Consider the following 14,901-nt stretch of genomic DNA (forward strand, 5'->3'; position numbering starts at 1 on the left):
AGTTTCTTTTTTGTTAGAATATAATCTGTTTCATTTTTTACTTCACCATATGGGCTTTTTCGTAACCATTTTCTTTGTGTTGGTTTACGAACGAATAGTGTCATATTATTTTCCATTGAAATGTTTTCTTCTCGCAGTATGAAAAACATTCGGGTTTTCCATACTTTCTGTATTGCATTTTCTTCCATTTCTACTTTCACTTTAAAATTATCCTTAAGGATGTGGAAAAGTTTATTGTTGTGTTTGTCTTAACTCATTCATTTATGTGTTGATGTCTTAATTAAGAACATCTACTTTCATCTACATAAGGACTACATTTTGCACAGTATCTTCCAAGATTTTGTGGCATGCTTGCATCTCAACATTTTGAAATGTGGCAGGTAGGAGACCAGGGAGTGCATGTCTGCATAAAATGTATAAAAATGTGACTAGCTTAGCAACGTGGATATCAGCATAACCGATTGCTGCAGTGATGTGTCAGAAACAAGTGAACATCAGCAGAGAGATAGAGAGATGAATAGCGTGAATGAAGGAGAGGAAGACAAATTTGGAGAGAAATGGTTTTGAGAGCATATGATGTGAGGCAGGGGGTGAGCAAAACAGGATATTTAGTGGGATGTTGCTATAAGCCAGGAAAAACATAGGGTGAAGACAGAGATGTTTAGGCAGTTGAGTTTGGCAAGTGTAAAAATTAGTGATTATTATGGGAGATTTTAACTACAGCAGAATAAACTGGGAAGAAGAAGAAGAAACAATATGTAGTAGCAGTAGTAGTAGTAAGAGAATGGTATTTCTTGAGGAACAAATGTCTCAGGCAAAATGTAGTAGAAGGAACACAAGATTCAAGAGTTTTGGATTTAGTCCCTGCATCAGACTGTAATAGGATGCCATCCCTGCCTCCAGTTGGAGAAAGTGATCATGCAGTTTTGACTTGAAGGATTAACGGACATGCAAATTAACCTTGGAGAGAGTACAGAGGCAGATAACAAAAATGATATTAGGACTGTGCAATGTTAGTTATGAGGATAGACTGAGGGAATGTGGATGCAGAGTTTGGTAGATAGGAAAGATGATATGATTGAGACATTTGAACTAGTGAGTGGTAGTTACAGGGTTGATGCTGGGGAGTTCTTTCATACGGTAAGGACAAGAGGCCATTCCTGGAAGTTGTGAAAGGAAGTTAAGAGCAAGAGGATTAGAAGTGGTTTCTTTGTAGGGAGGCAAATGCCATGGAATGCATTGCTTGATAGGGTGGTAAGAGCAGAAATGGTGCATGAGTTTAAGGAATGGTATGATAGCTTTGATGTCTAGGATGAGCCTCCCACAATGAGTCTTGTGACGCTATGTAAGTACTGAGTAATAATAATAATAACAATAATAAAATACTAGCATGCTAACATACCTCATGCTTTATATTTTATATCTTGATGTGCACTTTTAGTTTATCTCGCTCTTATCTTATAAGATTGAATGATTCTTACCCGTGGTTCATTAATATAGAAAAGTCAATCAAAGCACTACCTTAATAATAGGATCATAAAGTTAGCATATCTGTCATCTAACTTGAATGAAATCATTAGTAATTTAGAAATTTTTCTGGATTTTGTAACAAAATGAAGTTAACTATCTTAGAAGCTTAATGTGATAATAAACTTACCATTTCTGTCACATTTTATATATCCTCTAGTAAGCGTGTTATGTAAAGGACTGCCATACTTGTCTACACACCAAGATAACTCTCCTTGTCTTTGTACAATAGCATACCCTCCATCCCGAGAACATATTGGTGGTGATACAGACATAAGTATATCTTTCTCTACTGACACTATAACAAGGAGAAAAAAATTGAGAAAGTTTAAGTTTCTTTTTGAAATTCTAATGTTTTCCTATCAATAAGGAGAATAAAAAATCTTAAAGCTGCAAACCATTCTAGCTGTAGAGAAGAGGATCTGCTCTTTTTATGACTGAAATGATGCCTACTTTTCAGTGGTGTAGCTAGAGCTTTTGCCACCTGAGGCAGTCCCTGAGTTTGCCGCCCCTCTCAATACACACCAAAAATACTACAAAAAGTCAAAACAACATATAGGGAAATAAATTAAAACACAAAATTATTTTTGAAGTAAAACTTTAATTTCAACATTCTAAAATGTTGAAATTAAAGTTTTGCTTTTCTGTTAGCAAAATCATCGATGACATCGGCGAAGTCTATTTCATAATCTATTTTATTTAGAAAAACTCCTCTCACAACTAGCAACACATACAGCAATTGTGAGGAAAATTCATAGTATTACGATAGTTGGAATTGAGTTCTCAAGACTGTATTTTAGAATTAACTGCAAAAGTTCAAAAATGTTCAAAGTGCCGCCTGGGGCAGACCGCCTCCTCTGCCCCCCCCTCTAGCTATGCCTCTGCTACTTTGGCTTCTAAGGCTTCCCAGCATTAAAAAATGAAAACCAGACTTTTTCCTCTGAAAAACTGAATAATCTAAGACTAACTCAACAAATGGGTTGAGTTAGTTCATTCTTATTCACGCTTCCAAACGATGGGGAACTCTTTATCCCCTATTCTGGTGAATATTTACCTTGAGGACTTCGAAACAAGAGTTATATCATCCTTTTTTGTTTAAACCAAAAGTTTGTAAGTGTTATGTAGATGACATTTTTATTATATGGAGTCACGGCAAAAACTCTCTCATGAATTTTCTTCATAATCTCAATAACCAACATCCAAATATAAAATTCACAGCCAAACTAGAACATGAAAACTCCATACCATTCCTGGATATAAAATTCTCACGCGGCTCTGGTAAATTTAGAATCTCAATGTACAGAAAACCAACACATACTAATTGATATCTTCACAATCTTTCTCATCATTTTCCACCACAAAAACTCGGAACTATTTCCACCTTGGACACAGAGCACGTTCTCTTTTGAACGATCCAGATGAACTTCAAAAAGAAATTAATCACCTCTCACATGTCTTTGAACAAAATGGATATTATAAAAAAACCATTAAGAAATTTCTTATAGATCCTCCTAGGCACCGCAATACAGAAACTGCCAATTTTATAGGTAGCATCTCAATCCCATACATCAGTTCAGTCTCCCAAAAATTGGCTAAAGTCCTTAAGAAGTACAACATCAGGACGTTATTCACTACACTTCCAAAAATCTGATCTCTTATAAGTCATCCTAAGCATCACAATCTGAAATATCCTGGCGTATATAAACTATGGTGTGACTGTAATGTTCCTTATGGTCAAACTAATAAGTCTATTGAACTTCGTATGGACGAGCATAAAAGAGACATCTCCTATAAAAGACCATATTCTCTTCTCTAACAATCCTAATGAGGATTTCCAAGGTCATTCAATTTCCTGGGATAGATCTGAAAACATTTTCTGCTGCCATGATATATTTGAAAGAAAGAAAGTGGAATCCAGAGAGATCGTCCTTGACCCTGAACACTTAAAAAACAATTTAAGCTATAACATCCCTGATAGCAATACTGCTGTTATTCGTTACTGGCATTCTCGAGAGTCTGCTACCACTCATACAACAAACAATGGCACGTAAAATAGAACAACTTGAATGTTAATATGTTTTTTTATTTCAATTATGTACTGCAATTTATCTGTGCTTCTCAGTTTTTTAGAATCTTCGGTTTTTATTATTGTTTCCTCTTCCTAAAAAGATACCTAAAAAGCCGAAACTAGTTGTGTTTTTCATCATTAAAGCTTTTAATTAATTCTCGGTTTTTTAGTCATTAAATATCTTTCTAAATGTATCCAAGTAACCGACGAGTCAATGCTCATGAATACATGTATATACAGGGTGTTCGGGATAAATTTGACAGTTTCGTAAGGAAAAAGAAAATCTTCTTTGTATCTATTAAATTTAATGAATTGACAAAAAAACATTACAGGCAGAGTTAATTACCATACTATCAACAAGATTTACTCAAAATAACCACCATTAGCATCGATCACAGCTTCAATTCTGCTTCGGAACCTCGAACAAGCTGATGCTACAGTCTCCCTGGGAAGGGCCGCAAAAACTGTTTTAATTTTATCCATTAACTGGGCTTTTGTATTACTGGAAGTGCGATTGGTGTCTTTTTCAACTGCGCCCCATACAAAATAATCCATGGGGTTAAGGTCTGTGGAGTTTGGAGGCCAAACATTTGGACTGGTGAAGTCGTAGAAATTTTCAGACAACCATTTTTGACTTTTCCCAGAGGTGTGGCAAGGGGCCGAATCCTGCTGCCATACATACGGCCTACCATTGGCTACCCTTGTTATCCAGGGCTTGACTACAGTTAGCAACTCCACGAACAAAGCCCGAATTCCAATGCCAGGGTTCTTCAACACCTGTTCCTGCAGATTTGCGAGGAATTCTGCTGTACGAACGCAATCAGATCGTCTGCTAGGGATCTTTCTTCTTGCTACATCCTCGTAGTCACCATTGCAAGTCTCTAGTTCATGCCTGATTGTTTTTACTGTATTCAGGGAGCATTGGGCAGCAGTCGTAATATCCTTATTTTGATGGCGGGCACGAATCATCATGATACAAGTTATTCTCTTCCATGATTCAGGTGGGTTCCAGCTATCCATCCTTTCTGACATCTTGTATATGAATGAAGAAGGGTCCAAACTTTTAAATGAAGAGAAGTGTGTGTTAATACATGTAACTTACGGAAAAATATAATTAATTATAAATATGTCAAATTTATCCCGAACACCCTGTATATATATATACACACAGCATTTATTCATGTGCAATGCAGATTCATTAAGCTTAATTGTATCATTAATTACACAGTCCAACACAATTTTTGCTGACTTTTATATGAGACTTGTTTTTTTTATTAATTTGGGTGCACTGATTTCAAATATCAAACCCATTTTTTTCTATCACGTCAGGTTTTTCCTCTATGGCATTTTCTTTTTGCTAGTTTGTAAGTTTTTGATAGTTTTAAGGAGGCAGTACTATTTAGAAGATCAATAAAATCGATTTTTTAATATTATTTTCTGAAAGTATGTACTTTTAAAAATCTGTTCCTAACTTTTTATCAAGAAATTCTAAAACTTCCCGAAGATATAGCCTATTATTCAAAGCGGTGCGCAGATCAGAATCGGAGTGCTCACTGCTCTCGCTTGTTAGTAAACGAATAAATGCATAAGAACCTGCAACGGCACGTACTGGTGCTTTGAATGTGAGAGAGGCCGATAATTAGATACATAACTACTTAACAATATTCATTAAAAATTACAAGAATATTTATAAAAAAATAACAATTTTACTTGCACATGAGTTTCAGGGAATAAATTTTTGTTTGTAGCAATTTCTGCTGTGTGTTCTGTTTTGGCAATCCCTTTGAATACTCCAACAGTAGTCGGCCATCATGTGAGAATCCCATCTTCCTTGGTACCGATCTTCCATGGTTTTTAAGTCTTGATGAAATCTTTTGCCTTGTTCATCGCTTACAGCACCTAAATTATCGAGAAATCTATCAAGATGACTGTATAGGAAATGAAGCTTTATGCTCATGTTGCAACCTAGGAGCTGGAAATTTTCAAGCATTGTTTCCACTAGATCTTTGTAATTGCACGCTTTTTTGTTTCCAAGAAAATTATTCGCAACCATTGTAAATGAAGTCCAGGCCTCTTTCTCAATTTCGTTCATAGAGTTGATGAAATTTGGGTCTCTCATTAAAGTTCTAATTTGCGGTCCATCAAATACACTGGCTTTAATTTTCTTCATAACTAAGTCATGGAAATTTTTCACATATGTATTGGAAACAGTCACCTTGTAAATCTAAAGCTTTAACATACTGCTTCATAAGACCTAGTTTGATGTGTAGAGGCGGAAAAATGATTTTTTCTCTGTCGATTAAAGGTTGATTTATAACTTTTTAATTTATAATTCTGTTCTCCATCATTTAAGGATATTCTAAGAGGCTAATGTTTCTGACTCCAATGTTGGTTTCTAGCTCTACTATCCCAGAAGCATAGAAAACACGGAACTTTGTATATCCTCTTTGAAAGCCAAGTAAAAAGTTCACCATTTTAAGATCCACACAAATGATCCAGTTATGGTCTGCATATTTTAATAACTTCAGAACCTTTTTAATGTCCTCATATGTTTCCTTTAAGTGGATTGAATAGCCAATAGGAATTGAGCCACATACATTTCTATTGTGTAGTAAGACACACTTGAGACTTCTGCTTGAACTGTCGATAAATAAATGCCACTCATTTGGATGATATTGTACAACACTCATTTCAGTTAGTAAACCTGACACATTGTTAAAGTAAACAAACCCACACTCGTGTTTAAAATATTGTACAAGATTACTTTCCCTATTACGATAAAATGTTATGTTCGTATCTTGCTCCAGTAAATTTTTTTTTTATTTAATCTTGAAGCTAACAATTCCGATGATTCCTTTGATAGGCCCAAAAGCTCTAACTAAGTCATTCAATTCTGCTTGAGTAAAACGTTGCGGTCCAGAACTAGAAATTAAATTTTCATTGTCTAATTCAACATCCGGGTCTTGCTCCTCAAGAACATCTGGCATATCCCGATCATGCTTGTTCTCAAGTAAAGGAAGTCCTTTATAAATTGGCATGACTATTTCATTGGAATGAGCAACTGGCTGAATTGCTGAGTCGAGATTTGGATACACAATTTTTTTCTTATTCTTCTTCTTATAACCAGAAGTCTGAACTAAACAAAAATAGCAATCATCTACGTGATTTTTCAGTTCACGTGGTTCACGCCAAATCATTGGAATGCCAAAAGCTAATTTTTGGCGTTTTCCCTTGTTCCACTGTCGTAAATTTTCTACGCATGACTTACACACTTTATTTGAAGCCCATGACTTGTCCTGATCTGCAAGTTTTACGTCAAAGTATGCAAAGTACACTTTCTTAATAAAATCGGTGATATTTGTCCTTTGACTGGGAACAGTAAAGCTGCCACAAATGTAGCAGAAGGAATCTACACTACTGACACAATTTCGAGTAGTAGACATGATGTATTTTCATCATACTTTCACGATCAATTAACGATTGACTGATTTTGATCGTTCTTTGTCCGCTATGACGCATATAGCATTCATTTGTTTTACGCAGTTGTCATCGCCTACTTTTCATCACCTAAATGTATTAGGTCGGTTATCGGCCTCTCTCACATTCAAAGCGCCAGTACGTGCCGTTGCAGGTTCTTATGCATTTATTCGTTTACTAACAAGCGAGAGCGGTGAGCGCTCCAATTCTGATCTGCGCACCGCTTTGAATAATAGGCTATATCTTCAGGAATTTTTAGAATTTCTTGATAAAAAGTTAGGAACAGATTTTTAAAAGTACATACTTTCAGAAAATAATATTAAAAAATCGATTTTTTTGATCCTCTAAATAGTACTGCCTCCTTAAAACTATCAAAAACTTACAAATTAGCAAAAAGAAAATGCCATAGAGGAAAAACCTGACGTGACAGAGAAAAATGGATTTGATATTTGAAATCAGCACACCCAAATTAGTAAAAAAACAAGTGTCAGATCATAATCAGCAGGAATAAAAATTTTTTTTTGTTGGTCAGTGTTATTATTCATCCACTAATTAATACAAAATGGGTGTGCACATTCCACTTACCTGTTTTCTGTGACTGTGATTCTTTTATATCCCATGGCATAAGTATGGGCTCTGTACAACTCATTCCACACATATCTAAACAGCATTTCTGAGAAGCGGGACATTCTGAATCAGCTACACATTTACTGCTGTTGCAACCATTCACAAGTTTGTGAAGAAAAGACCTAAATTCCAGAACTGGACAAATACCCCGTTTCACGGTAAACTTAATCCTGTGTACAGATTCAGCTGGCACTATATCTCTAACAATATCAACTCTCGGAGCATTGTGATTAGACCATCGAATAGTAAGACTTGTCATGCGGGGCCCTATTAACATTCCAATGTGAGAAAGTGATGAATCTGCAAATAAAATTACTACTACTACTACAGAAGTCAAATTTTTATTACTTAAATATTTCAATACCCTAAGAATAAAATTTGTTCATCATTAGAGTACTGTTCAAATATATAGTATCATTTTCGTCATTTAGTATATAGTTCAACACAAAATTCACTCATTTCTGTAATTAAAATTAATAATAGGAACATTATTTAATTTTAATTTTATTTAATTTTATTTTTTATTATTAACACCAAACCTCCATGGAGTCAAAAGACTCGTCATGGGAGGCAAACACTGCACCATACAAGGCCCATCAAATCTTGCTTTAAACTCATTCAATGTATCTGCATTCACCACAATGTCAGGCAATGCATTCCACTCACCAATCTCCATGCAAGAGCCTGCTCATTATTCCTCTGCTCACATCCTCTTTATACAGCTTCTAGATATGTCCCCCTTGTTTTATCCTTTCTCCTATTCTATGAAATATTTCTTCCACATTAACCTGGTAACAACCCTTTACCAACTTAAATCTCAATCACATCCCCTCTCTCCTCCTATTCACAAGACTTTGCAAATGGCACTTCCTCAATCTGTCCTAACATCTCACATCCCAAAGATCAGTTATGACATTAGTCAGTCTTCTCTGGACCCTTTCCAATATATCATTATCACCATGAAAACCAGAGGATCAAATCTGTGCACAATAATCCACACAAGACCTGACTGAGGCACTCTTTATTTCTGCAAGTTAAGGTCCTCTGCATCATTGCCATAATCTGATGTGATGCTTTTCACAATTTGTGCATTGTGACCTCTGAACTTTAGATCTTTGTCCAATACCACTCTAAAATCTCTTATCTCCTCAACTTCCTCCAAAATTTCCCCAACAAGTATATAATTTGCATCCCATTGTTGCCTACCAAATTTCGGAACCTTATCACTTTGCAACACTGAATTGACGGTTCCATACTGTTGTCCACTCATACGATCTATTCAAGTTCTCCTGTAAAGCCACAGCATCTGCTTGATTCCTCATCACTCTCCCCAGTTAAACTATTACCAGCAAACAGTTGCAGTTAAACCTATCCCGATATCATTACATACAAAATAAATAACAATGATCCCACAACTGATCTCTGCAGCACACCTCTAGGACTTTCCTCTTTTGAGATAGTCCCCTCCCCATACATAACTTGCATCTGATTCATCTATCCAACTCAACAATCTATCATCCAATCCCATCTGCTTCAGTTTAGTGACCAACTTGTAGTGTGACAATCTATCAAAAGCTTTTGCCAAATCTAAGTATACCACTGTATATGCATATCCCTCGTCCAATTCGTTCATCACCTTGTTATAATACATAAGCAAGTTTGTAAAACATGACATCCTTTAACAAGCGCATGCTGACAAACACAAAATATATCACTGTTATCAACCCACTTTTGTATCCTATCTCTCATGAACCTCTCCAATACCTTAACTACAACCCCAGATATATAGAATGGTATATAATTTGTTGCCTTAGCCTTATCACCACCTTTGTGAAGCAGAACAATTTTACCTTCCTTCCACTCCTTTGGAACTTATGCTGTTGCAAAATTCATGTTAAACAGATAGGCCAAGGCCGATAACTACATTGATCATTCCCTTAAGACATGTGGTGATATGTTATCAAGTCCTATTGCCTTATTGCTCCTCATATACCTCTTGCTCGCTCATTATTAAGTCTTCTCTCATTTCATTCTCTACACTTGAGCTTCTAATTTCATACCGAGGATGTAACCTCTTGATGAAGTGCTCACTGAATACCTCGACTATGTCCTCTGCAGCAATTATCAATCTCCCACTTTCATCCATTAACATCATCTCCACATAATCATTCTTCTTTTTACTTGCCACATATCAAAAGAATTCAACGGTTTTTCTTGGACAGGTTTGCTAATTTCTACTCGTACTGCACTTTTGTTGTCCTTACCAATTGATTCACTCTCCTGGCCTGCTCTTTATACTCTTCATGCAACTGATTATTACCATTATTGATCTTGTGCTGCATCCAAAGTGCTTCTTCTTCTTCCAGATTTTATGCTTAATTCCCTCATTCATCCATTTTACACCTACCTTATTCAGCCTTTTGACGTTTGGAATACATTCACACATTGATGCTGTTATGTATTTCTTTGTCAGGTTCCCAAGCAGAATTTATTTCCTTACCACTCAGCTCCTCAATCCATGCTATAGCTCTAAGTTCTATTCTATTATATTTATTATATATGCAAGTTCTATTATAGCAATCTATCCCATCTATAAAAGGTTAAAAATGCACATACTAGTACTATGGGAATCCTGTGCTCAATTCCAAATATGGATTTTTGTAGTCAGTTTGTGCTATCAAGGTAGCTTTGTTATATAATCAAGTTATAATCAAGGTTTTGTTATAATTGTTTTTTTATAATCAAGGTAGCTTTGTTACAGTGAGCTATGAACTTGTCTACAACTTGTTTATAATCAGTTTTAAGTGTGGGAGCAGAATATTACTAATTCATTATAAACTGCTGTACCACAATTTCATATTAATAAACAAAATCAACAGAACTGAAAGACAGGCTATGTCAAATAAAGTCAGCAATGGAAATAAGGAGGAGCTTGCAGAGGAATTACAGAAATACTACGTGAACATGACTATTGTTATGTTCACATACTACTCACCTTCTCGTGGTGCACCCTGTTGGGTATCTACTTTGATACTGAACGAACGAGGATGGGCTGGCAATTTGGGATTTAGCCGACCAAATTGTATTCTTATTGGTTAAACCAAAATAAAAAATGATGGTACAACATGACAAAATGTCATGCCGGCTAGGGCATCACCTGGTTAAACAAGGCCCCCGTTGTTTTCGCCAAGGAACCAGGGCGAACAGCGAAAAGTCAGCTACTGGAACAAATCTGAAAACAAACCCCAACTCAACATCACCAGAGTTAAAGATCGGTGCTATCAACGTAAGAAGCCTGAATGGCAAAGAAATGGAGCTAGCTGAGGAATTAGATAAGTACCAGATCGACATAATAGGGGTGACTGAAACAAAAAAGACCAAAATTGGTGAGATCTTTCTGAGCAATAAATACAAAATGTTATATTCAGGCAATGACAATCAAGGAAAAGAAGGAGTAGCCATAGTATTCAACACAAAATACGAGGCTAATCTTCTTGAATGGCAGTCAGTCTCAAGTAGAGTAATGTAGGCAAATATGAGAATGGGGAACTGGACAATGAGACTTATTTGTGCCTATGGTCCCACAGAAGGTTCTACTAAGGTAGAAGTGGAGGAATTTTTTGACGCTTTAGAAAAAGCAGCTAACACAATGAAAAAGGAAAAGTTGGTCCTTGTTTGGGATCTAAATAGCAGAGTAGGAAATAATTGTGAGACATACAAAAATATTTTGGGAAAATTTGGAGAAAAGAGCAAAGCTAATAAAAATGGCAAATATCTGTTGGATTTCTGCTCAGGACATGGACTGGTTATTACTAACACCATGTTCCAACATAAAAATGTGCACAAATTCACATGGAGAGAAGAGGCTAGGAATAAGAAAAGTCTCATTGACTATGTTATTGTTGATAGTGATGTTTTCTCCCTGGTGCAGGACACCAGAGTGTACAGAGGATTTGAAATTGGAAGTGATCACTATTTAGTCTTGAGCAGGATAAAATTGAATTTCATATTGAAAAGAATAACATGTAAGAAAGTTTTAAAGCGAATAAAAGTTGAGCAGCTCTCAGATGTGAACTGTAGACTAAAATACAGAAAGATTATTGAAAAGAAAATGAAAGAGTTTGAGAACAGGAATCAAGCCTTGGAGATTCAGTGGCAAACTCTGAAGAAAACATTGATTGATTTTGCCAGAGAGGCATGTGATGAGGTTGTGTGCAAGGATAAAAAAATCAGAACTCCCTGGTGGACACAGGAAGTTAAAGAGGCAGTGAAGGAAAAGAAGAAAGCATATCAAAAGTTCCTGGCAAATAAGTCAGCTTTTACTCTTACAGAATACAGAGACAAATGTAATAAAGATAAACACTGTGTAAAACTAGCTAAACAAAAGTCATGGGAGGACTATGGCAAGAATATAGAAAATAAATATCAAGAAGGTGGTAAAATATTCTGGAGGTTGTTGAAGAAGCTTAGGAATGGCAGAAAGAGTGCTGTAAAAGGAGTTAGAGATGATAAAGGTGATATGAAAACGGGAGAAAAAGATATCCTTGAAGTATGGAGTAATTACTTTGAAAAACTGCTAAATGAAACAAGCAGTGATGACAGCACAGTGATAAAAAACACTGACCAGGCATGAGTCAGGAATACATATCCATACTTGAAGTAGAAAAAGCCATCAAAGGCTTGAAATGTGGAAAGGCAGCAGGAGTAGATGATATTCGACCAGAAATGCTGAAGTATGGTGGTATAAAAGTCTAACAGTGGCTGCACTGCATAGTTCAGAAAGCCTGGACAGAGGGACGAATTCCCGATGATTGGAGTAGAGCTCTCATAGTACCCATACATAAAAAGGGAAATAAAACTGAATGTGAGAATTACAGAGGTATTTCCCTACTGAGTATTCCTGGCAAGATCTATGCAAGTATACTTGAGAAACGGTTGAGAAGAATTGTGGAAGAAAAGCTTGGTGAAGAACAAGCTGGATTCAGGCCAAATAGAGGCTGTCAGGATCAGATCTTCACTTTACGACAAATAGTCGAGAAAGCATGGGAATATAACAAAGATCTGTATTTAAGTTTTGTCGATTTGGAAAAGGCATATGACAAGGTGCCAAGAGAGAAACTATTCAATACGCTGCAGTTATATGGTGTCAATGGGGCATTATATCAAGCAATACTTAGTCTTTATTTGAGTTGTAAGTCAGCAGTTAGAATTGAAGGAAGTACAGGAAGATGGTTTAATGTTAAATCTGGTATGAGACAAGGATGTACATTATCCCCTCTGTTATTCATTATCTTTATGGATCACATTATGAAGGAAAGTGGTATTAAACCTGATATCAAAATTGGAGATGTTAATGTCAGCTATTTGCTTTATGCAGATGATGTTATACTTCTAAATAAATCCACTACAAGTCTGCAAGATTCTCTGACTAAATTGAATAGCTGTTGTAATAGATATGGTATGAAGGTCAGCAATAAAAAGACAAAGACAATGAAAATGGGCAGAATCATTGAAAATGTCAACTGTGTTGTGAATGGAGAACCTGTGGAACAAGTAAAACAATTCAGCTACTTAGGCACGATTTTTACTGAAGATGGTAAATTAAATATAGAAATAGACAACAGAATCAGCAAAGCTCGTAGGGTAGGAAGTCAGTTGAATAAATTCATATGGAATAAGAGAGAAATTAGTCTGAACACTAAATTAGCTGTATACAAGACAGTGTTCAAACCAGTTTTAACTTATGGATCTGAGAGCTGGGTCAGAAGTAAAACACTTGACAAAAAGACTAGAGACCGCAGATATGAGAGTCCTGAGAAAGATTAGAGGCGTGAACAGATGGCATCAATGGCAATATCATATTAAAAATGAGGATATTAGGAAAGAACTTGACATTGTCAGCATCCAGGAATGCGTTAGCAGAGCTAATCTCAGGTGGTATGGTCACTTAAATAGAATGGGAGAGGAAAGATTAGCAAAACAAGTGTTCTCTGCCTGGTTGGCAGGAAAACGACCCAGAGGAAGACCAAGATATAGGTGGATTGATACGGTACAAAGTGCCTTAGACGATAGAAATATAAGATCTGATAATGTTGGAGTCTTGACAAGTAACAGACTGATTTGGAGGAAAATTGTAGATAGGAAGTTAGTAATGATGTAATTTTTTCATGTAGTACTGTCATATCCTGTACACCCCTTGAGGGTACATGGCAGGAATTTGATGATGATGACTATTGTTAATGCGACTTGGAAGCCAAAATGTGAAAATTCCACTAAATTAAAAGTACAAAACAAGATTTATGCAGGCACTAAAGATTGGAGAAAGGAGGCATGGTAAAGTTCCTGAATAAGAGGCAATTTCAAGTGGAATGATGTGGATAAATTGCAAAATAGGTACTATTAAGTTGATAATAAATTTAATAGTACCTATGGTCAAACAGAAAAATAGAAGAGGACATTTTAAGAAGGCAGATGACATGCTTAATAAAACTTAAGCATTGTTTATATATTGTTTATACATATTAGTATGATACTTTTAATAACTTATCATAATATAATGTGTAAAAAAAAATAAAAAGTTTAATCAACTATTTTATCAGAAATAACTGAAACATGAAGGATAGTTCATATATCGCTAGGTTATCGCTAGGTTATAACCAAGACAAATAAAGAAATTGAATAAGAACACGATTTAAAGCAAGTCATTCATAGTTTATTCACAATATGATACAATGTGAAAAGGGAAAAGAGATTTACATTAAGTATAATATTGTAATATTAAGTTGTATATTGAAACGATAAATATACAAGTTCATAGGAAACTTAAGGACGTAGATAGATGGCATCAACAGCAGAACTGTATTGAAAATTATAAGCATTGATATAATTAGCATTCTATAATGTGTAAGCACGTTATATAATGTGTAAAAATTCAGATTCCAGGTCTCTACTAAGACCACATCAATTCACTAAGTCCACACTCACCATACAATTTAAAGACATTCTATACCTCAAAAATAACAAAAAGGTCAAAATAAACATGAGTCTGGAAACCTTGCATTTACAAGATCCCTTTTAGTTGCCAGCCTGGTTGTCTGAGTGGAATAAGCTACCCCAAACTTGTGCTTCCCCAGTTTACAGTTATTGCGAGTGTTTTTTCATCGAAATTAACCATCAAACAGAAACCTTAACAGCGGTGCTGA

General features: G+C 35.7%; 1 protein-coding gene across 1 annotated transcript in view; it reads right to left on the reverse strand.

Moving 5' to 3' along the window:
• Positions 1 to 14,901, reverse strand: part of LOC150101422 (uncharacterized) — a 274,314-nt gene that overhangs the window by 84,864 nt on the left and 174,549 nt on the right. The window contains exons 19-20 of the mRNA XM_090400110.1: positions 7,658 to 7,999; positions 1,658 to 1,825 (exon numbers count right to left, since the gene is read on the reverse strand). Of these exons, the coding sequence (XP_090256236.1) occupies positions 1,658 to 1,825; positions 7,658 to 7,999 (510 nt within the window). The remainder of the gene's footprint in view (positions 1 to 1,657; positions 1,826 to 7,657; positions 8,000 to 14,901) is intronic.

This window comes from Typopeltis vanoorti, chromosome 11 (assembly GCF_054136105.1).
Source record: "Typopeltis vanoorti isolate ZY-2024b chromosome 11, IOZ_Tvanoo_1.0, whole genome shotgun sequence".
Lineage (NCBI taxonomy): Eukaryota > Metazoa > Arthropoda > Arachnida > Uropygi > Thelyphonidae > Typopeltis > Typopeltis vanoorti.